This window comes from Ptychodera flava, chromosome 19, assembly GCF_041260155.1.
Source record: "Ptychodera flava strain L36383 chromosome 19, AS_Pfla_20210202, whole genome shotgun sequence".
Lineage (NCBI taxonomy): Eukaryota > Metazoa > Hemichordata > Enteropneusta > Ptychoderidae > Ptychodera > Ptychodera flava.
The window spans coordinates 20572951-20597366 of record NC_091946.1 but is presented as its reverse complement, the minus strand read 5'-3'; the positions used below and the strand labels follow the sequence as shown (position 1 = coordinate 20597366).

At 39.3% G+C, this 24416-nt stretch overlaps 1 protein-coding gene across 2 annotated transcripts in view; it reads right to left on the bottom strand.

Moving 5' to 3' along the window:
• Positions 1–9944: 9944 nt before the first annotated feature.
• The window catches only part of LOC139118853 (ATP-binding cassette sub-family C member 5-like), a 30868-nt gene continuing 16396 nt past the window's right edge, over positions 9945–24416 (bottom strand). For both annotated transcript variants that reach the window (XM_070682364.1, XM_070682365.1), the window contains exons 11-25: positions 23656–23925; positions 22824–23027; positions 22041–22329; positions 21417–21601; positions 20746–20892; positions 19368–19497; positions 18242–18524; positions 17563–17749; positions 17052–17141; positions 16138–16327; positions 14892–15051; positions 14135–14213; positions 13573–13686; positions 12769–12933; positions 9945–12326 (exon numbers count right to left, since the gene is read on the bottom strand). In XM_070682364.1, coding sequence (XP_070538465.1) covers positions 12231–12326; positions 12769–12933; positions 13573–13686; positions 14135–14213; positions 14892–15051; positions 16138–16327; positions 17052–17141; positions 17563–17749; positions 18242–18524; positions 19368–19497; positions 20746–20892; positions 21417–21601; positions 22041–22329; positions 22824–23027; positions 23656–23925 — 2589 coding nt within the window. In that variant the 3' untranslated portion in view covers positions 9945–12230. The remainder of the gene's footprint in view (positions 12327–12768; positions 12934–13572; positions 13687–14134; positions 14214–14891; positions 15052–16137; positions 16328–17051; positions 17142–17562; positions 17750–18241; positions 18525–19367; positions 19498–20745; positions 20893–21416; positions 21602–22040; positions 22330–22823; positions 23028–23655; positions 23926–24416) is intronic.

The following is a 24416-nucleotide window of genomic DNA, read 5'->3' as shown; positions in this document are numbered from 1 at the left end:
AAAGTACATCATGAAGTCAAGTTTCAAACTGGAACGGCCTTACTTAGGTAGAGACAAAACTTACATATCGTCATATTTTAATTAATAAAGTTTTATTTAACCCTAGAAGACTTTAACAAAATCACGACAAAGTCCGTTTTCAGCATTATATGCGATGAATCAGTGATTGTGCCTGCTGACCAAAGAGTATAAAAATATATCCAGCTGTCCTGGATTGTTCCACACATGGCGGTCTGTGTATGTACCGAAAAAATCCTCATCTCAAATGCAGAAGAAAGCAATTAAAAAAAGTTTGTTGACACTTTCCACGGCGTTTTAGGTTATTCGCTAACCCCTTATACAGTCTTAATAAACTGGGAAAAGCCACTAACGAAGCAAGTTACATCGTCGATAAAGTTCACAGGAAGATATTTGATAATAATTCTTGTAAGACAAAGTCACTTTCAGATAGGCGCCAAACTCACTTCTGACAAAGGTATCAGTGAACTAAATCATTTACTTTGTTGAGATACTGAAAGTCACGTCTTTCTAGCACGGACACATATTTAACCAAAGCGATTGCTACACTTTTAGTTTCAATTCAAAATTATTAGATCGCGACAATAGTGTGATTGTCTCAATTTTTGATGGTTTTCATAGCTGCACTGCCCTCGTATTTCATAGATGGCGGTTATGACGCAGTTTTTTGGAACAACACTGACATTTTCATAGAAAGCGTCATAGTCATCGAAATATCTATATTAAAGCCCCAGTGCTGCTAACTTTCGATGGTTTTTTTCATTATTTTTATTTTATAAATCAATTGCAACTTCTTATTCTACTCCCCAAAGAATGTTGAAACACCCACTATTTAGCTTGTCAACTTAGCGTCTATATGTGTAAAATGCATGAATATTGTTTACATTTGAATTCTAGTCCGGACCAGAAGTCAGTTTTCAACAATAACAATGCACTTTACAACCATAGGGGCTGAGTTGACAAGCTGGATACTGTGTATATCAACATTCTTTGGGGAGAAGAACAAGGAATTATGGTTCACATTCAAAATAAAAATGGTGAAATTATCATCAAAAGTTAGCAGCACTGGGGCTTTAAAATAATCCTGTTAAAGCAGATGGCCGTCTACAGAGAAATGTATGTTCTCAGTAGAACTGGGGAAACCATGGAAATACTCATCGAACGAGCAAGTTTCACGGGTGCCCTGCTGACAAAGTGACGCCTTTGAGCCATGTACATAAATCGACGGGAAAAATGTCTGCGAACCATTCAAGTAGCTTTACAAAATGATCAAATTTTGTATTATTTTTGACTTTGGTATGTAGGAATTTTTTTTTGCAGTTCACATCTACTGTTAATTTGGATAGTATTCATTGATTAAAATGATGTCATTCTGAAAGTAGACGTCAACTGTATTCATATTAATCATATAAATCTAAATATGGCATCATCAAAACGTCGCCAAGGAGAGAAAGTACCATGTGTTCCATCAGTTTCATGAATAAATAATAATAAATAACAACCAACTTATGATAGATCTGCCCAAAGCTCTTTTGACAATCTCACGGAAATATTGCATTGTACGGTTCAGCTTCAATTGGAGATCTCTTTGCATGTGCATGTGCTACACCGCTCTGTCCTCCAGAGCAAAATCTCGTCGGGATAAAACGATATCTCGTGATTTAGTATGGGACCTTCGCAATACAAAAGAAGTATTTTCGCAAACTTAACGTAGAACGCCTCTCATTTCCGATGGCACCCAAAATTTAACAATGCAGCAGACATTTTTTCTACTCTCACGGATTTTGTTACATGCGAGGAGCTGATGGCTTCGGCGTCTTTTGAAAAAAGAAGTAATAAATATTCCCTTGCTACATTATTTACATGGCAACCATTATGTTCCGGAAGACGATTTATGAACAAATCCGATATGACTAATCTTTACCCTACTCTTCCACATCTTACAGGTGAATTAAGCCATTTTCCATATCGAGGCTACTCTGTAGAGTGTTCTACAAGGGACGAAAGTATTGAATGTAGAATTGAAGTCATCAGATTTTTATGTTATAGCTTCTTAACTCTCTAAACCCTCTGCCGTTCGTGTACTAAGGTTTATTATGATGAGATGAAGGCGTTGATGATTTCGTCGGCCAAGTATCATAAGCTTGAAGCGCAGTAAGATGACTTGGTTGTACCCATTTTAGACACTGGGTGACTTAATGCTTTAGATATGTATTTTTCATCTATTTCCGACTTTACTAAGGCAAGTTTTAATCGTATAATGCTAGGTCACTTCAACGAGCTAATAAATAAATCAATCTGCTTTCCTGTGATGTGATTTCCGGAAATGTTAGATATGTTTTGATTTTTCCGGTTTTTTTTTCTCTCGACTTTAAGAGAAGTTGGCAGTGTGGTTGATTGTTTTTGCATACACCTTCCAAAGTATTGCACAAGAGGTTTTGAAAGTCAATGCACTGTGCACAGCCGGCTTTGATAAACAGAGTTACTTTGAGTAGTATGTAGATTTCCGTTTATGGAACGTCTTGATAGAACGTCTTCAAGATTAGCAATCACGATTTACAGCATGAGCTTAGAATTGTTCCGAAACTAATACTCAAGTATCAAACCTCCATGTTTGTTCTGATGCACCGTATAGTAGACGAGTTTTACTTCGAATATCTGACAAATAATCAGGCTCAAGTGAACGAGAGAAAGATAAACATTTCTCGGTGAATATTTCAAGCCCGTCTGAAAGTCAACCCTACCGATTGAGAATGTCAGACAAACAGAGTATGCCGGGCCGACATAACTGAGGTCTACGCTGGTTATAGCGAGAATTATTTAACTACCTGCGTAGCCGCGTGTGGTCCCGCTAAACTTTTATTATTTTTGTGAGCTTATAAAACTCTTTCGTTTATGTCAAGCTGAAAAAGACAGTCTCCGATAAATATTTATAAAGTTTGCTAAAAATATCTTCACATACACACGGAACATCAGTAGGTTCGTGCAGCCGGAATTTGATTTCCATGGTGTACGGGGGAGGGGATAGGATCGTTAAGTGTAACATTTGTCGATGCCGGTTGCGAATAATATTACACAAACAGAACATAATGGATGCTAACCTTCATCGATGCGACCTGTTGTTGGCGGGGTAGAAACACGGAGTGAATAACGATCGGCGACATTTATCGTGTGGATATAGAAAAATGCCGTTCCCATACACATATCTGCCATTAGCTAAAACAACAAAAAGGGGTTGTATCCATAAAGATTTTTATGGTGTGAAAATACACAGCTGTCTCACCTGAAAGAAGTGCGCGTTATCCAGTGTATCGAACTCGGCGCCCAGGCTACCGAGCATTCTCCGATCGCCCAACCTGTCGCTCGGTAAATATTAATTTCGCAATCGGTAGAGCTTTATGCAGGCAATAGGTGCAGTGTTTTGTTACATTCAATTGAATACTTAGTCCGTGTATTTATAACATTGAGCAAAATATGATAGCGTATTAGGATTAATGTACAGCATAAATTTTCAATACAAATATCTTCCGCGTTGATCTTTCGTTCATTCGTGCTTTACACGGAAATAGTTTGACTCTCCATTGCAATAATATGTACGGATACGTGCAGACGTTAAACCCAAAGAAACGCTAGTTTGTTTTCTTAATGCGCATCTCATCGTAAAATGTCGACGCAATAAAAAGCGACTTCGTCGGAGTAACGTTTTAGCCAACTAAAAGAAGTTGTGTCTTTCCCTTATAACCCTCCAACTCGGAAGGTTTTTCTACGCCTTTTCAAAATTCTCGCAAGAATTCTGCTAAAATTTCTGTGTTTTTTTTCATCGGTCACACACAAATATGAATTAGATTAAGTTCCACCAAAGCGACCTAACCTATTTCCTGAGGTAACTTTAACGGAAATACACGATATCAGTTTATGCCTTATTGTCCGTGGTTTATACCAAAATGTTCTGTAACTTCGGATGACATGTATGTCCGTTCTAATTCATGATACAGTAATGTAGTGAATTCAGATTCAGATTCATACTGACCAATGCCCGCGGTGATTACAGGGTCTCAGAAAGTATCTCCTATCATGCATTTAGATATTCTATTTCGAGTTCATTCGCGACATAATTTCTTTTTATGCCCCTGAAATCACACTTTCAGCATTTAATACAGCACAAGTAGTGTGTGCACATACAGTGACGAGATCGTTTTCCTGTACATTGTATTCCCCAGACTTTACGAGACAATAGCTGTCATGTCAGCTGGAGTTGTCTCTTGAGGAAGAAAAAACCTCAGTAGATCTTCTTTATTTTTGAAGATTTCGACAAAGTCACTTAGCATGATCAAAACACTTAGCTACCCTGTCACATGACAAGTTGGCTTTTTTGTCTTCTCAGGCAATCAAGTGATACGTTGCATCTCTAACTCTCGCGAGATCTCGCAAAATATTGAAAATCGGTTTATTCACTGTGTATTACATGTATTGGCGCAAATAAACAAGATTACAGCTATTGCCGCTCTGAAATGATTCAACCAAGTTCCGATGACTTCAAACAACTTTGTTGATCGAAGGAAAAGGTCAGCAGCATTAATGCCTTCATAAATTGGGTTTAAGCCTCAAATATGGTGTTAAGGCAGTACGCGCCCAGCGCCTCGAAATTGAAAGACAAAAACTTTTGCTCAAACGTTCCCCAAGAAAATTTTTTAACATTCTCTTTCGAAATCAAGAATAAAAATCGGGGGTCATTGTAAATTTTTGTACTATGGAAACAAATAGTTTTCATTTAACCGAAATTTAAAATTCAAAGTGTCGCCATTCCTGTATTAATTCTTTCGGAAAAAAGTGAATTTTCAATTTTCCCAAAATTAGGACGATGAAATACTTTATTCACTCCACGATCTTCAAAATGAGCCCACACAAGGGCTAGACTAGAAAAATATTATAAAAATCTGAGAGTCCGCATACCTGTCTCTGGGCACAGTCTAACTATATCGTCAATCTTTAGGAAGTCATTTTAATATCAGGCGGGCATACTACATAGGGAATTATGGTCTCTCGGGGAAAATGCGATTATAGTATTAAAATTTTAACTTGTGAAAATAGTCCAAATACTAGTAACGGTCTTATTACTAAGAAATAGATTTTAATACTCAAATTTTGTGACGTTATCTGGGGAAAACACATGAAACTTTAAAACTTCCGTTCTTGAGGTAATTCTTTTAGTCAAATTTTAATGTCATGATCGTACCGTACCTTTTTTTTGAAGTTTCAAATTTCACATAGAAGGCAAAGACCATCAGCACGCATAGCGCAAACTTCTTTTAAGATGGTTTGCTCCTCGCAAGTGAAAGACTTGAACTTTGCTTAAACTTTCCTAGATGAAACTTTCAACCATTTTCTTACCAAATCAAAATTAAAAATCAGGGGTCACCGTGCAAAGTTTGGAACTAGCGATACAAATGACTCAACATTTTGCGATAATTGAAATTCAAAATGACCGCCATCCCTGTGTTAACTCTATGGCCTATGGAGTAAAAATATAATTCACGATTTAAAAAAACTAAGTAAGTGAAAGTTTTTCTTTCTCCAACAAGAGGTTTAAAATGAGCCCCCACAAGTGGTAGATCAGAAAAGAATTGAAGGTATTTAAGAGTCGCGTTCTACCTTAATGGTAATCGATGGAAGATCATCAGAGTTGTATTCTGCAGAGGACTAAAAGTAGCAGTTCCACATACCAACACAAGGTATGAAGCGAACGTTTGTCAAAAGAAGCAAGTTTGCAACATTCATATGTTGTATTATCACTAACCTGTCTCACCACTTAAAATTTTTTGTTTGGTGTTCTTGTAACCGAAGGAAAACGCAAGAGGAGGCGGTTTGATCCGTCAACTGACGATTCTGTTCTCAAGTATCCGCACATCACGTTCAGAAATGCAGCCCGGTTCTCCACAAATCGTTTCACGCACCACATCTTGCTCCGTCAAACGAAACAGAGTTCTTACGGTCATGTTTTATTGTGTTCTTTGCAAAGCGGTCACAACAAGCAAAGGACGGAATTTGCTTTGTTTTCCCTATTGTCCAGAAAAGAATAGTAGTCCATGTTGTACCTCAACCACGACTTGATTTTGTGCTTTCTGTTTCTCCAGATCAAAATTTGTTATCCTTACCGTTTTTTTTTTCCTTTCATTGGTATTAATTTGGATCTTATTTTAGACACAATTCTAAAAAAATCATTGAAGCAGGAAAATGAACAAAATGAAGAAAAGAAAGATAAATCATGTGTGTCTTTCTTTGTAAAGGCCGCCATGAGTTACAATTGCAGAAATTGGGCATCAAATATTTATGAAAATAGTTTGGACTTCGGTAGGATCATTCCAAGGTCATTCTAGATAATAATACAAAGAGGAAAAGTAGTAAAGGAGTGCGTTTCTGCAAAATATATGAGCCGATTCTAATTTTCCTTGCAGCCTATGGCTTTTATAAAGTCACGTTTCACTGAGTTGGGATGAAACGATGTAAATGAACCTGTCCACATTCAGATTTTTTTCAGATTAAATATGTCGAAATTTGAGTGTTTTCGCGAACTTCAGTGCCACCCACAAATTTTAACCCTTTGAGTGCTGTTTTGTCCCACCGAAATTTTAGTGCAACATTTTACCAATTTTTATGAACTTTTCTGTAATTCTTCTGATAATTTTAGACCCAATGAACACAACATTTCATTGGCCACAGTTTTTCATCAAAATTTTGGCAAAAATCTGACAAAAATCGACTTAGGTATATTTTTATAAGGGTGACTAAAATTGACTTGGGCGCTCAAAGGGTTTTAATACGAATATGATTTTAATTGTTCTTGCCGATTGGAATCCAGGTTTACAACTTCAGTTTGTAGCTGCCTTAGTTTGTTCCATTAAGGAATTACATGTTTCCATACCACTAGCAGCAGATGACAACATTTCATCCTATTTCACAAATCACGTCCGAATGTCATGCAATTTCTTCCGATAATAAAGTTAATACACAGTCTCTCGGAGGAACTGTGGTTAATTTACAGACAATAGCGTCCTACTCTGCAGCTCGTGGATTGTCCGGTCTCAGAGTAGAATTTCGTGTTCAGGTCATAGCTCGCGAAAAACAGGCCCACGGTTAAGTGTAATGTCTAAGCGATAGAAACAATCGGAGAAGGCCATTCATTGGTGGAGACTAATCTACTGGTGCGCGGTCTCTATGTCGGCCCAGTGGGTAAATGCCTTTTTAATGATATTGTGTGTCAACGATCTTTATGGGTCAGTCATGCATCGAACAATGTATCAAGGTCACTATTTTAAAGCTCATGGAGTATATATAGTTCACTTAATTTTTGTGAAAAACGAAAGTTTACTTATTCTCTATAGAGTTACCACAGAGATGGCGGCCATTTTGAATTCAAAGTATCGGGAAATATAGGGTAATTTGTTTTAATACAACATTTAATTTTGCACGATGATTTCCTCTTTATTTTGAAAGGTAATGGTTCAAGTTTCCTTGCGGGAAGTTTGCGCAAAAGTTTAAGTCTTTCAATATGAAGGCCAATTAACTTAAAGCTCCATAAGCTGTATCTTTTGGCTATATTTTCTAAAACTTTTGTTTTGTGGTTTCCCTAAACTTTCTGCAATGAATCCCTAAACTGTAATTTAATACCAAGTATTTGGCATATCAACACAACCTATATGAGTATAATCTTCATTGTTATTGTTGAAAATTGTATTCAAGTCCGGACTAGAATTCATTTGTAAACAATAAACAATGATCACCACACACATACAAGCTGTGTTGACAAAAAGAATACTCGAAATTTCAGTATGACATTAGGGTCAGACACGAAAGATGATAAAGAAGCAGAATACTGTTTAACTTGTCACAAGATACAGCTTATGTCCCTTTGAACGCCAAATGCAACGCAAGGTTTCAAAAAAAGGTAAAAAAGCGAGAACTAATGCAGCTTTGCCTCTGTACGAGTACAGTATCACTGTCGTCAGACCAGAAACCCTGCGCAGTACTGACGATGATGTTAATTACACAGGGGTGCAAAGGTTCAACTCAGATTGAATTTCACCTTCTATATCTATAATCTGTAGTTCGTCTTTTAAGAGGCTTGAAACGGAGTCCCTTAATTATTCAGTGCCAAATTCGAAATCCGCTCAGGTTTGCTCGTATTAGTTAATCGCCGTAGTGTCAAGGAAATTCGGTGCAAAACGTAAGTCTGTAAGGCATAACACTGATGTCTAGACAGTCCGGCGAAAAACCAAACTCTGTCCAACACGAATGAATACACCATCTACACAGCACCAAACTATGTAAACGCAAACACGCTGTAACTACACACAGCCTTCATATACGACTCGTAATCGCAGTTAACTTCTCTTTTGCAGCATCAGTTTGTGAAACATTTACAAAATCAAATTGTTGAAATACGTTACGACGTGAAATTTTAATGCATCTACCAAATTTGTCATCATTCACCGATAATAAATACGGAGTTATGGGTATAATAACACACAAGACAGGAAGTGTGTCACGTGATTATCTACGGAGACATGACATACCTCATGATAAATAATACCGTTATTAGAAATATTTTACGTAGTTTGTATTTGAGAACGGAATCTATCAAATTTTGTGTTTCGAGCAACCGCTGAAATCATAGGAAACGTTAGGGGGAGGGAGGGAGAGAGGGAGGGAGGGAGGGAGAGAGAGAGAGAGAGAGAGAGAGAGAGAGAGAGAGAGAGAGAGAGAGAGAGAGAGAGAGAGAGAGAGAGAGAGAGAGATGCACGAAGATGAACAAGTTCCCACTTCTTGCAATTGCAGTGCAATGCCGTCACCGACGAAACTTTATTCATTTCATGATAAAGCTTTTAGCGTCTTTCTCATCTTGCAACACTTCTGCCGGGCAGGGTATGGATTGCAGTTTCCATGTAGGCTACGATTTTGTCGAACATCATTTGAGGCAAATGTTTCATTTAGGAAGAGATCCTCTATAATAACCATGACTACTAAATGAACGCCACGTTTTCTCGAATAAACGGCCAAATATTCAGTCGCGCAAATATTTGGACTTATATAAATCCCGCGATAAAATCTCACGCTTGAGCTTGCCTCGGTTCGTAAATCGCCGTATTTCGAAAGGCAGAGATATTTTGGAGAAAGAGCTCGCATCTTCATCAATTGTGGTTTGGCAAGCTATACTAGCGACATAAATCTTCGTTCAAATCGCCCTTCTTGATCAAACATACAACACGATACAGGATCTAGCTCAAGAGCAGTGTAAACTGTGAAACGCTTTTCTTTATACACGCTGCTTGTATCATTAGCCATATGACCTGCCGTGGATATCTCAATTTCTGCGTCATTCATCACATTTATTGAAGGTATGATTTTCGCACAACTGTTTTGCTCATGCCCTTTTCGATAATGTCCACGTAGACCAAACGCCCTTTTGTTGGCCTGACTAAATATGCTTCATTTTGACAGTTCCTAAACTTGCCAGCCACGACATAGTTTTCATGACAATGACTTTGAAAATTGCATGAAATGTTTTAAGACACACTGCAAGACCGCTGTGAGACTTAAAATGATTGGCGAAGTTATCTGTAGAGGACAATTCTGTGAACTCTGTAAACAGGCAGTCGCTTATGTATACCTACTGGTATGAATGACTATATTAAAGCCGGTAGGATGCAAATTTCAAACCATTCAAGGTTATCTCGTGTGCCTCGAACGCACTACTTTCTCATTCCCGTAAACAGCAGATGGGATTTGATTTCGAAGATGACTGAAAGAAAATTTCGCCATGTCCTCATAAAAAAAATCATACATTGAGCAATGGGTAATCTGTATTCCACGCTGTAATTAGGCAATGCCTATTGGATGACGGATAAAATAAATAAACTAATGAAAGATTGGATGGAAACTTCCCGTGAATTGGCGTCAGACCGAAAAGTTGAATTGCTTTATTTCACAGAGAACACCGTTACATGGCAACAACGTATTTTGAAATTCGTAGTGAGGCAAAATATCATATTGTAGTTAAATACTATCTCTGTAACATTTCGTAAAAAAAAATCCGCTCCGCTTCTGTATTTATGACAAAATCCGCGTAAACATCCCTGCATGTCGGATATGTAGCATGTCTGTCCAGAATCAGTTGAACGGTAAAAGCAGGTTGACATCAACGACATAGCAATGTAGCGTGGGCTTTCGGAGACGACCGTACCTTCTTCGATAGATTGTAGCTACATGCTGCCCATTTGGTTTCACTGAGCTACTAAAGTGACTTTGTTTATCGGTATAGACTATCAGCAACGGTACATCTTCTTGAATAGCTTTGTAAATCACTAGCTCAAGCAAGCCGCGATAAACTGAAGTCATGCTCAGCCATATTGCATTTCAAAATCAGCCTAGGTGGTACATTTCTATACATTTTGTCGTAAAAAGGCGCCCTTGGCCAGGCATGCAACAATGACCGTATTGGGTCCACCATTCATCGACTGAAGAATATAGCGTATTGAAAATCTCAGTATCTTGAAAAAAAAAGTATTTCACGACAGTCCCAAATTCAATATCACACTGTGATAACATGTTCATTGCAGGCCGGACCATCAAAGACAAAGAACGACGAACACATCACGATCATTGTCCATAAAATAAACGCAGAGCAACAAGCAAGATTGTTAAAGTGCTGGCGTTTGTGCCTGTATTGTAAACCGTTGAATAGAAAATAGCATAAGTTAAATCGTCAAATGTAAAGACAGCTTAGCGTGAATGAAAACGTACACAAGATAACATACAAAAAGCACGTTCTTTCCTTTTCAGCCTAAAGCTTAGATACCACATCTGAAACTCACTTGAAAATAGAAAATTAGCTCCTCACATACCTTAACATATTATATACAAATAAACAAAATACCAGTCATGTACACCATACATGTGGTTTTATGGTTCGAGAACTTCTGTGTAAAATATTTGAAATGTGCTTCTTGACAATACCCGATGTCTTAATGGCAAGCTATTGACATTTATTTTAATTAATTTTGTCACCTCCAAATTACAATAAACCCTTAAGTGTACCTTTTATCGGATTTACCAAAACTACTGGCTCCCATTTTCTGAGGCAAAACAGAATCTTGCGATTTCAGTGAAAGGCCAGACAAGGACAGGTGTGGCAGCATCAACGGAAACAAGCTATATTTAGAATTGAAGGTCTGTCTATACTCTTCATTCAAGACTGTACAATACGGGTTCCTTTGAAGTTCGTGTGCAGAAAAAAAAGCAACTCGAAGGTGAAATAGTTATTTTACTGTTTCCATGATGCAGTGCGCCCAAGGGCATAAAACGCGGACGTTGCGCATAAAACATTTTAGCCATAGGGTATAGGCAGGGTATGTTACTCATAGAACTCTACGGCAAATTACACCCTGACCAATATTTTGGTCGCCGATGGTTAGAATATATACACAGAGCATTATTTGGCATTGCAAATTTGTGTCATTCTTGTATAACAATCCGTTATACAACACAAAATCAGTATTTTTTGTTGTTGTGAGTGTATATAACTGATATACGGTGTTTGATATAGCCACAGCAGTGCACTGTGGGATATACGGGAAAAGGTCTATCGTTTGGAGATAATGGCGCATGTCCGTTTGCCGTGCGATCTACACAGACAATGGAACGATAAAAGCTGCCTGGCTTTTACCCTCAAATCCTCTGTCATATTTGAAATGCCTCCCATAAAATATTATATGGTGTTGTGAATTATTGCCGCCGTTGAAATTTATTACTGCGTATAAATATATTTCTCGTCATTCTATGAATATTTAATGCAAAGCCTGCCCAGCAACTTATGACACAGAATCACAGATCGATGCAGGGTGAACAAACCGGGATATGTAAATAATTTCTTGGTCGTGTTAACCTGATAATGTAACCCATTGGACCTCTGAAACCTTCGGTGTATAAGCTAATCTATCAAATCAGAATACATTTCCAATGTTTTGGCCAGACAAGTGTCCCGTATGAAGCGTCAAATCGCTATCAAATGTTAAGTTTACGCTTCGTAAATGCGTACAACTCAGTCAAACTTGTGAGATATTAAATATCATTGCTTCCCAAGGGGAAAAGTTGTAATATTGCACAATATGAAGTCACTGTAGGTCTTCAATACTAGCTCTTTGCCGTGGGCCGAACTAGGCATCGGGGTGGCTTTCGGCAGCTGCTAGCATGGCGCTGAACATGGAGTACTTGTCAGCCATCAGCACCGCTGGTCTGTCAAACTCCGCTATCTGTAAACAAAAACATGAATGTTTTTTTCAAGGCAAGGTGAAACAAATGTCTTCAATTTTTACTGATAACTATAGGATACGGTATGAAAAGTGAAACTTGAGTTCTGAGGACAATCTGCTGTCTGCTTTCTCTTGAATATTAACAATCATAAAAGTTATTAATTGCATACGTGATACTTCAGCCCCTCCCAACGCAGTAAGTTCCCTCTGTCTCTGTATTGAAGGAGAAAGTTCTTTGCCTGCGTAACGGTTGATATCAAGCTCTATATGTGACCAGGTCTGGGCATTATTAATTTACTGGAAACTTTTCAATAAAATGATGAAAGCAAACAAGGCTCGCGGACTATGCTTTTGAGCGTCTATTGTGAAACGGTGAGGGGGGGGGAACAGACGGAATATGTTTAATGATAATCAACTTTGTTACATATAGGGTTTGACTTACCCTCCCGTTGTCCATGACCATGATCTTGTCGTAGTTCTTGACGGTGTTCAGCCTGTGAGCTATGGTCAGCATGGTGCAGTGTTGAAATGAGTTCCTGATTGTCTGTTGGATTAAGCTGTCCGTCTCGGTGTCAATCGCAGCAGTTGCCTCGTCTAACATCAGTATCTGGGGATGAGAGAGAAGACAAATTTACATAAAATTGATGAAAAAAAACTGCAAAAGCACGGATTTTGGGAAAAAAATGGAGCAAATTTTACTTGACGTTAATAATGCTTTGACAGAGCATACGTGCTTAGCTTAAAGCAGGAGGAATCGGGTCACTATTTCGAAGTTCAACATCATTAAGTTCAAAGGAGACAAACTAGAAAAACAAGTTGGTTAACCAGCTGGCTATATGCAGCCAAGGATCATGCATTAGCTATGCAGTTTGATTGACTCATAACTCCCTTATGACGGGCGCGTATCCAGGTGTGGGCAAACTAAATCGCACAATTCCTCTTTTATTGGAAGCCATAAACCACACACTGTTGATGCATTGTCATGGAGCTCGTTAAAATTTGAAAAATCCAAGAACTCTGTCATCGCCTCTTTAAAGATGCCTTGGTGACAGGTTGAAACGGAAAAAATTGTAATAATTACGCAAGGTTTAAGAACGTTGCATATACAAAAGCAGGGAAAATCTATCGCTCATAAGGTCACGTGTATTATCCTATTATACAAGCAACATAATTAAGTAGGTTTGTCTGCATCACAGTTTACATGCAGTGCCCTGTTCCAAAGTTGTAAGTTTCTTTATTAATTTACCTTACTGTTTCGAAGTAATGCCCTGGCCATGCAAATCAGCTGCCGCTCGCCGACTGAGAAATTCTCACCATTTTCGATTACTGGGGCTTCCAACTGCTGCGGTAGATTTGCGATCTATTTACAAATCAAAAAGAAGTACTGCAAAATAAATGTGTATGCGTTGATGACGTCATGTAAATGGTCAGAGATGTTGATGATTGTATATGTGACAGGCGTTGATGACGTCATGTAAACGGCTTGAGATAGCGTGTTGATTAAGGCACGGTCCCGTGTGCTGTGATTAGGGTAAAGGGCAGATGAAAACGACGGGCATGCGCAAAGAAAGACGAGGGAATCCATAAGATAACAGAAATATGTTTTCGAATGATCGATTCTTTGGCTTTCTGATCGATCGATTAATAGGATTCAGAGCTAATCGAAATTGCCCGCGGTAAAAATTTTGATTGAATTGTTAATCTCTCTCAAGTCCTTACATGACCCTTCGAAATGTTTAATGGACTATAGATTGATTGATTGATTGATTGATCGATCGATCAATAATTATACTCTCTAATTCACTCACATTTTCCTTCATGTAAGCTTTCTCGAGCGCTGACCAGAGTTCATCGTCTGTGTGGACTTCGAAAGGATCCAGATTATATCTGCAATGAACGCCAAACAAGGTAATTACTCATGCATACATTCATGTATGATACACGGTCAAAACACCATCTTGTGAAATATACCCTGCCACCTGTAGAAGGTCCCAAGATCGTAATCTCGAGGAGGCTTACTCGGTATTATTCGGTATGATTGATGTCACCATAAAAACCATTGGATTATTTGAAGTCGCGAGGCCACCGAGTGGGACTTTCACGACGGAAATGGGTCGTTCGCTTCAAATATTAACGACACCTCTAAGTCAGTGTATGTACCAACGTGTGATGTTGTAATCTTAATTTGGAACGGTTGTTTCGGGGACGATGAATGCGATGGACGAAAAGCCGCCCAGCCGCCGCTTTTATCATGAAACACAATGTCAACTGATAGAATTACAAAAACTGAATTGCGAAGGTCACACGTTAAATTTCAAATCTTGCATAGCACATGTGAAGATATTATCTGTACGCGGTAATTTCTACTAATGGGATAGCGCCCCAACAGTGCAGCACACGACATCTAAATCGAGTTCTGATGGTAGAAACGCGAACGCGATGCGCATTTCATCCGTGCGACGTTTGTCGGTTAACCGCTAAGCATGCGCAGAGGCATTGTTCGCGTTTCCTTGTTTCCCATGTGCACCAGCAAATGTGACAAATAGACGGTTTTTTTCCACACACCTGACTGTACCGATGAAAAGGACCGGGTCTTGTGGAATGATTGAGAGCTTCCCTCGAAGGTCGTGCAGTCCGATCTTTCCGATGTCGACCCCGTCGATTATGATCTTTCCAGCGGCCGATTCGACGAGACGAAACAGGGCCACGATCAGGGAGGACTTTCCTAAGGAATACAAGATGAAGATGCAAATTGGACATAAAGTTTGCGAACATGCAAATTATGGAAGCTTCTTTCGCTCTGACGTCTCATTATTCGACCCTGCTGCAGTTCATGCACCCGATATAAAATATCATGACAACGATGTTAATAAGGGCATCGAAATATTATATTATATTGACTTTAAGTAACAATCTAAATACTGTATAAATTCATACTATTGATATTTTTAATCAATGTTCCTTCAGTGCTGACTTTTCATATATTTCCATTATTTTTGCTATGCTTGTAGAATAGTGTGTCTTGTCTCACTCTAAGTAATGCCAAAATACATAGTGTTGGACGAGCTCGCATATAGCCTCTTCAGGTTCTGTTTTTCCTGTCAAAGGAATTTCTAGTCGGCACTAGAATTCATTTATCAATTAACAACAACTTTGCATATTTTTACACAGTATGTTGTGTCTGCGAGGCCAATACTTTGCATTTCAACATTCTTGAAAGAGAAAAAGGTTACCTCGTGTTGTAGAATAAAAATAACTGAAAACGTTATCAAAAGTTATGGTTGCTGTCCCTTTCAATCTATAACAAATGTTCTGTCTAGCGTCACTGTATTAAACTGAGAAGTTTCTTAACTAAAGGGAGGGGGTTGTCAGAATTGCGCACATGCGACTTTCTTGTTTACATACGATGTATTTCGTTCAATCTAGAAACATAAGGTCAACCTAGCGGCAAATTTTAAATTGTACGATGTACATTATTACAAACATGGTTTCACGGTCATCAATCGCCAATGTACCATGGATACTAGATTTACATCGGTCGTATGGGTTCCACACAATGTTTGAGCGCAGTTTCAACCACCCCTCCCTTTATTCTAATCACCGATAGCGACACAATGACCGATACATGCTTATGTTTGTTTGTTTTTTGTGCTCGCACCTTCAGTAATTCTCTGATCATTACCCTGTACTTGAAAAATCCGGACTCAATTTCATACTAGAGCACACGTATGGCAATACATGTCAATAATGATAATAAATGTCACGTTTCACAATCGTTTGCATCATGATACGTCACAGTGGCGCAACTTGCCTGATCCTGTCCTACCCACAATGCCAACTTTCTCCATCGGTTGTATGGCACAGCTGATGCCTTTCAACACAAGCGGCAGATTTGGTCGATAACGCATCTTGAAGTCCTTGAATTGGAGTCTGCCCTCGCTCGGCCATTCGGGAGGGGGCTTTTGTTTTTCATCTGTCAGCGGCGCTTCGGCGGGCAAATTCTACACAGGGGAAGAAATGTTACAAAGAGTCGATATCCAGTCGGTACCGAGTGTTGTAAATTTATGCAATCACCTTGGTTATTGCTCAAGACGAAGGACCAAAGACCAAATACTTTTACTGTTTTTACACGTCGATTTAAAATTTATTACAAGGAGAAGTTCAATTTGCTCAGGCGGAAAATCAGTAGCATCTCCGTGCTGCATAGCACGGCCCTCGACAATTACGCTCCTATAAAATTTGACGCAAAAAACGATGGTGACGTAATGTTTATTTGATCTGCAAATGTAAATTCATCTACTTTTCTTTTTATGATTAATTTGTGATATCGCAACATTCAGCTATAGGGCACCTAACACTTTTGAGAAGTTTGAAAAATATGAAAATCAAATTATCCCAAATTAGTTCCAATCGTGTTCGCAATTACAAAGCGGTACACAATACATATGCATAAAGTAAAAGCTGAATAATGGGCTCTTAAACACGCTTTATAGAACGTACATATATTTTGCTGAGAGCAATGGCTATCCGATATTACAGTTAAAAACGGCTAGACCCAATCGAACACTGTATCCAGGCCTTTAAAATATTCTCTATACAGTTACAAACACCGAGACCGAGGCAGAAATATTCGTGTAAATTACTCCGTAATGAGTGTGGTGTTCCCTGTATCAGTTCACCGGTATGCCGGTCAAAACATGATCACAAAACTCAAGACGTACTGACCTTCGTGTACTCTAGAATTCGCTCTGTTGATGTAAACCTTGCTTCGACCTCGGCGTTCATCTTGGCACAGAACTGGAAATATGTCGTTATCTAAAGCACAGCCAAAGTATACATAAAGTTGTAATTAACTCGTGGAATTTCTGGATAAATTCATTCTAGTATGCTAAACGGTGTGAAAATTGCCTGTTTCAGGAACAACCAATGTTTACTGGTTACTGTATACAAGCCTGTCATGAACATCGGCGCATATAATACACGTCTGAGGACATGAACGTAAAGCTTAATAAACCTGGCCAAGACGTATGCAGTGAAGCATGCCTGTTTTGCTTGCATTTGAATACAACGCCAAGACATATTTATTGGATAACAAAATTACAATAATTTGTCAACTTTATGGGTTATCTAGTCATCGTGACATTGTATCTGTAGAGGAGAATTTGCATAAATGTATCTATCACGACGTATGCGTTCATAACTTAGCGGTTGACGCAATAAAGTGAACGGCTCTCACCTGGCTTGTGCAAACAATAGCAAGTCCCGCCAGGGCGGCCGTCATTTGACCGCTGTTCACAACGATGAGCACTCCTGTGCAGCCCATCAGCAAAGCCGTGATGATGTCCAGGCGTATGGCGGCCCATCGCGCAGTCGTCTGGCACAGAATTATCGGCATTGTCGTTATGTCGAGCAAATTCTGAAACCTGGAAATACGCATTTTATTCCCTTTTCTCCTAAAGAGGTAGTGGTTGCATTTAACAGATGTCGCCGAGGTTAAAAGTCCTAAAAAAATGCTAACTTTTTATGAACATGTAGTGTAAACTATCAGCCACAGATTTCATGACATCCGTTCAATGCCCATCGCAATGTAATAGGAAAACCTCAAAATTACCCTTACTATTCCTACTTGTCTTTAGGTCTAATTTGAGATAATTCGGGAAATTTAAATGGCAGAAAACTATCATTCAACAAAATCCTACTGGATATATTTGTTGGCAGCGTACTGTAGCACTCCCCTGCCCTTGACGGTTTGAGCCGCTCCATGTAGGTCTAGCCATGCGTGATTTTTAAAGATATAACAATAATTTTTGGGCAATAGGTTTTATACAGGGTAGGTTACCGGAAACATGTTTTATTTATTTGAGCAAAGGAACACGGGGCTGTGTGACAAAGTCCGTGGACTTCCATCGCCTCACCTCTTTTCGAAAAGCTTCTCTTTGCCATAGGAATATATCGTAGTCACCCCCTGGACCGAAGCGCTAATGTGGGAAAACCATGGCGAGCGCGTCACCTGCTCAATTCGTCTCATCTCCCTGACACCGTGTCGGAAATATTGATAAACAAAGACGAAAAAGACTCCCAGAGGAACGACGGCTATGAGTAACCATGGAAACACGACGATGACGGCTATGACCGCCAAGATGATGGCTATGTTGTACTGCAGCTGTAAATCTAGCTCAATGGGCAGGTACACGTCAACTGTAATAAAAATGACAACGATATATTGGTAAGTTCGCCGTTTATACACCTGTCTGTTGTAGGAATCGATTTCAAAGCGGTTTTAGCGTGACTGTTCAAGTGTGAAAAAATAGTCCATGGTTTAATATATCTCTCATGTTTGTTCAATTGCTTTATTTGATCTGGGCATGGTACATAAGGCGATATTCGCAATTAATGATTTTGCAAATCGTGTCCCAAATTATGAAGATAAAAATGGGGTTCCACACCACATTTCTAGTCCTTGAGATTTGGTTGTCATCCTTCGACCTGCCCAAACATTATCGAAACGTCAACTTCAAGATAGCCTTCCAAATATTCTGCTCATGCTCGACGTGAAATTTAATAAAATACTATCCGATCAGGGTGTTAGAACAAGCAGTATTATTATAAATATCTATTTTCCAATAGGAATTTTAATGTGAATTTTGTAATATGTCCTCTTAGTTTGTCTAAAACTTTTAAGTCGAAGAGATGTCTTGAAAATAGCATTGGAGCTGAGTTAAGGTAATATGCCTCGGTAGTTAAATACTCAAACATTTGCTCAAACTTTCCCGGATAAAACTTTTAACCATTCTCTTACCAAATCAAGGATAAAACATTTACCGATATTTGACATTCAAAATTGCCGCCATCCCTGTGTTAACTCTATGCGGAAAATACGATTTTCCATTAAAATTTCCATTAAAATTGTTCCTACTCCAAAGAGCGTCGAAATGAGTCCCATCTAATGGTAGACCAGAAAACATTATTGTAAAAATTTGTAGTTCAAACATTTGTCCTCGAGGCGCATTATACATTAACAAAAACTATCCATCTACTTACGATCATCCATATCCTTCGCAAATCTGTTGAGAATACGCCCTGACGGAGTTGTGTCGAAGAAGCTCATCGGACATCGGAAAATGTTTGCAAACAAATTTGCATGCAGTCTACTCGATGCTCGTAAAACTGACTGAAACAGGAATGAAAAATGCCCCATTGAGATTGATTTCAGTACATGATACTTATCTTTGAGCCTTCAAGGTGACCAATTGCCTAACGCAGACGATAGAACCCACTAAGAATCTTTTCACACACCTGAGGGGTCCCATTGGCATTTGCACGATAATACCTGGAGACCCCTTCCTAAGGACATATTTACTGGCTTTGAAGAAGTTATTCAATTGGATGGTTTTATTTTGCACTGCCCGCTTGGTGTTCTGCGATTCTGCCTTTTAATAGTAATATTTTGCTGTGGTCGGTAGTGCGAAATAAGCATATTCTAGTGCAAATTTTGAAACGTTTGGCTCAGTGATGGCGTCTTGTGGAATGTGGAACAACGTCTGATACGAACCGATTGCATAACACTAACAAGGCCTACAGTGTTCAGACACCCAAAACGCACGATTCCAACAATTATAATTGCTATATAGCGAAATTTTTAAAAAAACTCCTTCCTCACGACTAATGTCGCCTTGTGACACCACAGAGAGTTTGTTTCACCCCGATGGTATGTCCCACCGGATAACTTTTTGAATCATTGAAATCAGTGAAATAATGTAATTTATTACTCGAATTGAGTCGAACATGGGATACAGAATCCGTGTGACTATCCACACGGTCAACTTCAATCCTTGTCTAAAGCGGCTTGTGGCATGGAGGTGCCATGAGGGTTCACCCAGAGGGTGGCAAAGCAAATCTGAAATCCACTGTTTGGATAGCTGAATTGAACATTGCAACCACAGAGGGCGTACTCCATGGCGACTTCATTTGGGAACCCCTGTCCACATAATCGAGTTCTACTTGACAAATCCAGCAAGGAAGCAGGCAATAATATGGTAAACATCAAACTTAACTATCTGCAGAACTTGCCGAGCAAGTGGAGTTGCATTAAACTGTATGTGTGACGGCTAAGAATTGAATTAGACGCAATGTTAACGTTTGTTGTACAGTTACAAGTTCTCTCGTACAGCAGGCTCAGTATCAATAACGTTTGTTGTACAGTTACAAGTTCTCTCGTACAGCAGGCTCAGTATCAATAATTTCACAAGCAAAATAAACTAACTTACATACATTTACAATATTATGGACAGCGAAAAGTGACGACATTGTAAAATGTGTTTATGTTCCATTCACGCAAACAACCCTATCACCATCTGTACAATTCATTGTAGTGTTGCTTTGTCTCCTTAAGTGACTATCAAATGGGTTGAAAACTTACCTTGACGTAGATGGCGGCCTTTAAAAGAATCATCACTAACATTACGACCACAGAACTCCCATAGATGGTGGTATAAAACGTCAACCTTGGGTTGTCGGTCAGACTATTGCTGATGTACGTCACGTTACCCTCTGTGATGGTCGTGTTCTGGAAACAAAACAGTTGTCACGAAATGTTGCGCCTATGAATGATGTGCTACACAGCGGAAATAATAACGAAAAATAGTTCCTTTGTTTTCTGGACGATGGAGTGCTAGAGTTTAAACAGAGTTTTAAAACTGAGATGTTGCGTAGAGCATTGTGTACACAGTTTTCTAATGCTAGTCAATAGTGTGTCAAGATAGCGGGTATGGTGTGGGAGACAGAAGGCAAATACACAGCGCTTTCCTGTTTTGTTTTATTCCAGCAAAGAAGTAAGAAAGGTGTAGTTATTAGTCCCGGTTACCCAGACTGCTCTGCGGGGCTCAATTCCGGCCGCCACTACACAGGGGCGGTCGGAAGAGAGCCCCGCGGAGCAGTCTGGGTAACCGAGACTACATAGCTGTATGACCGTTTATTGTCTACTTTTTACATAATTTCGCTTTCAAATAATGTATCAGACGTGTTTAATTGCCCGGACTAAACGACAGTACAAGTAGTCGCCTGAGACTTTTATTAACAGAACACACTCACCCCGCTGCCGGCGCGCAACCAGACGCTCAGCCAAAATATACCGAAGGTTACGCATCCGAGCGTCAATGCGAATATGATAATAATGACGATGGCCAAGCAGTACCCGCCTGCTGCCTTGACGTAACCATGATACGTCCTCCGACTCACGAGTCCCTCGGCCTTCACTTCCTCCGAAATCAACTTTCCTGGAAAAAAAAATTTTGTACATATATATTTTACCAGTGTAATTAATATATAGCATGATACTGACTTTGCCGGACATGACGTAAAAATTAGAACGAGGTAGCCATATCGCTTCGCAAATGCCATCTTTGGGTAAGCTCCATGATAGAAAAGTACGATATCACCATCATGTTTGATCACTACTTTCCATTTTTTTTTGGTAGAAGCTAATCATGGTAACTGATAGTAGTGATTGTTAAACGAGTCAACGAAATCTCCTAAAACCATGAATATTCACTTATGAGTGAATGTAGAATGATTTTGAAAGGCGCCCTCTGTTGAACCTTTGAGTTCCCACACTTTGTTCAGGTTCTCGACCTTGATTATCACAACTAATAATAAAGCACGGCAGAAGAGAAAAAATGTTTGGTTACAAATGAAATAACAGACTGGACCATCTACCTGTGACGTCAGGATCCTCGGGGGCTTCTGTATCCACGGTTCGGACACTGGCTAATGAGGTGGTGCTGTACGCGAGACCGTTGGAGAGTTGCCGTTCGACTTCCCTGGCTTCCTCCGGGGACATAGGCATGTTGTCTGGAAAATTCTCGTCTTCTCCTTCTCCGTCGCTGTGGAATGTTTTAATTAGCTGAGCATACGCGTTGTCCATCGCCATCAGCTCACTGTGGGTGCCACGTTCTACAATCTGGCCGCCATCCATGACTAGAATTGTGTCACATTCGCTGAGATACTTTGGGTGAAACCAATAAGAGAAGAAAACATATCTTACAAACTCACCAGCTCTCATTAAATGAACACATACAAATCTACTGAACTAGACTCAACTACACAAATGTTAAAGCTAAGAGACCAAGTTTAATCCGTTTAATTACTCTTTCTCGCCATTTTGAGCTCCTATCTAACTCAAGATGACACAAAGAGTTTTTCCTGCCTATCATGGAGGGAAAAGGAGATTTAAGCAGATAAAATGTGCAAATAACGTCGCCATTATAAGATTGCAGAAATACACTTCATTTTTTGGATGCCAGCTTCACACAAAGGGGCTTTTACTCGTGGTCTTTTGTATAAAAAGAGCATTACAATACCATTCATTGTCAAACTCAATATCCTTAATAGCACCATATAATTTGATTTATCGAGCAACGGAATAATCTATCATTGGTGTGGCACAGATGCTTTCATTCAAAATGAATGCATCTATTGATGTATCTACTTCATTGTTACCTGTAGCTGATGGGTGACAAAGAGCACGGTTTTATCTTTGAGTGCTTCTTTGATTAAATTGTCAAAAATGTGTTTGCCAACGTGACTGTCCACGGCACTGAGGGGGTCGTCCAAGAGATATATGTCTCTGTCGGAGTACAGCGCCCTCGCGAGGCTGACTCTTTGCTTCTGGCCTCCACTGACATTGATCCCACGTTCACCAATCTGAAAATGAATGAAAATCTGAATGGTCTGTTCAGACGAAGCTATTTCCAGTATTATATTGTTAATAGGAAGCACGATGATTTGTCAGAGAACGCAAGTCATCAGGTGAGGATGTGCGAGAAAGTAGTCCTAAGCAATATTTCATATTCTGTAGTTGACAAGAAATATTTCACTTTGTAAAGTTTGTGCGAAATATCTAGATCAGTTTTTTTTTTCTTGTAAGCTTTTATTTGCATCGCATATGATTATTTCACTTTTAAATCCTGCTTACTACGGCAGATAGCTTCATGTTGTGTGAAAGTAGCTGACCGACGCAGAGCGAGAACTTGCAGTATACATAGACGCGTGTCTTGTCTTTGTTTTGGAATCGACAAATAGTCTTGAGGTTTCAAGCTCTAGATTGTCAGCCATTTTCGTCGAGAGAAGCAGGACTACTTCGATTTTGGATCAAAACTAACTCTGAGTAAAAATCACTAATGGTCTGAGGGTGAAATAATTGAATTTGACCAGAAAAAGTATAAGATGCGCATGCGGATCTGACGACAATGCCGTTTGAACACGGTCCCTCCAAAAAATTGGAGGGACCGTGGTTTGAATGATGTGTCCGGCAGCCGGACGAATTCCTTACCTCTGTTAAATCACCGCTGGGTAGAATCCGAAGATCTGCTGTCAAGCAGCAAGCTTCTATTGCTCTCTCATACTTTTCTCGAGCATAAATGTTACCGAACATAATATTGTCTCTGACCGTGGCGTTGATAATCCATGGCTGCTGTGAGGCGTATGCAAATGATCCGTCCACGGCAATGTCGCCCTCTACGAGTGTCATTTCATTTAAGATGGCGGAGATGAATGACGTTTTTCCACATCCAACCGCGCCACAAATTCCAACGAGCTGACCCTGTACAAACGATATATATAATATATATTTCTTGTAGTGAAAAAAAAAGCTAGAAAGATGCTTAGATTATTACAGGCCATCTGCTATCGCCGACAGTTATTCCGTTCAACCCAATCGTCCTTGTTGGGCTTTACAAAGGGTCCAAACACCCAATTGAAAACAAATGGAATTTTTCAAAATTGTGGAGGTTAAATAGTCGATGTGCTGTTTAGGTCAAAATAACATGTCGCTTACTTGTCAAATTTGACAGAACCTCTCGAATATCATGCATGTGGTCCTTTGACTCTAATCTAGCGCATAAAAATTGGTATGGTACAATAACTAGTCACAGTATGTTACAGAACGCGTTTTTATTAGTCAGAGAATGTAAAAGGATTATATGGAGAAATCATTACTATAGGTTATAGTCACGAAATGGTGTTCTTCTTCCCATGAAAAGACAATTTGTTGTTATCATACTCTATGAATAGGACTGAACACTCAGTAAAAGT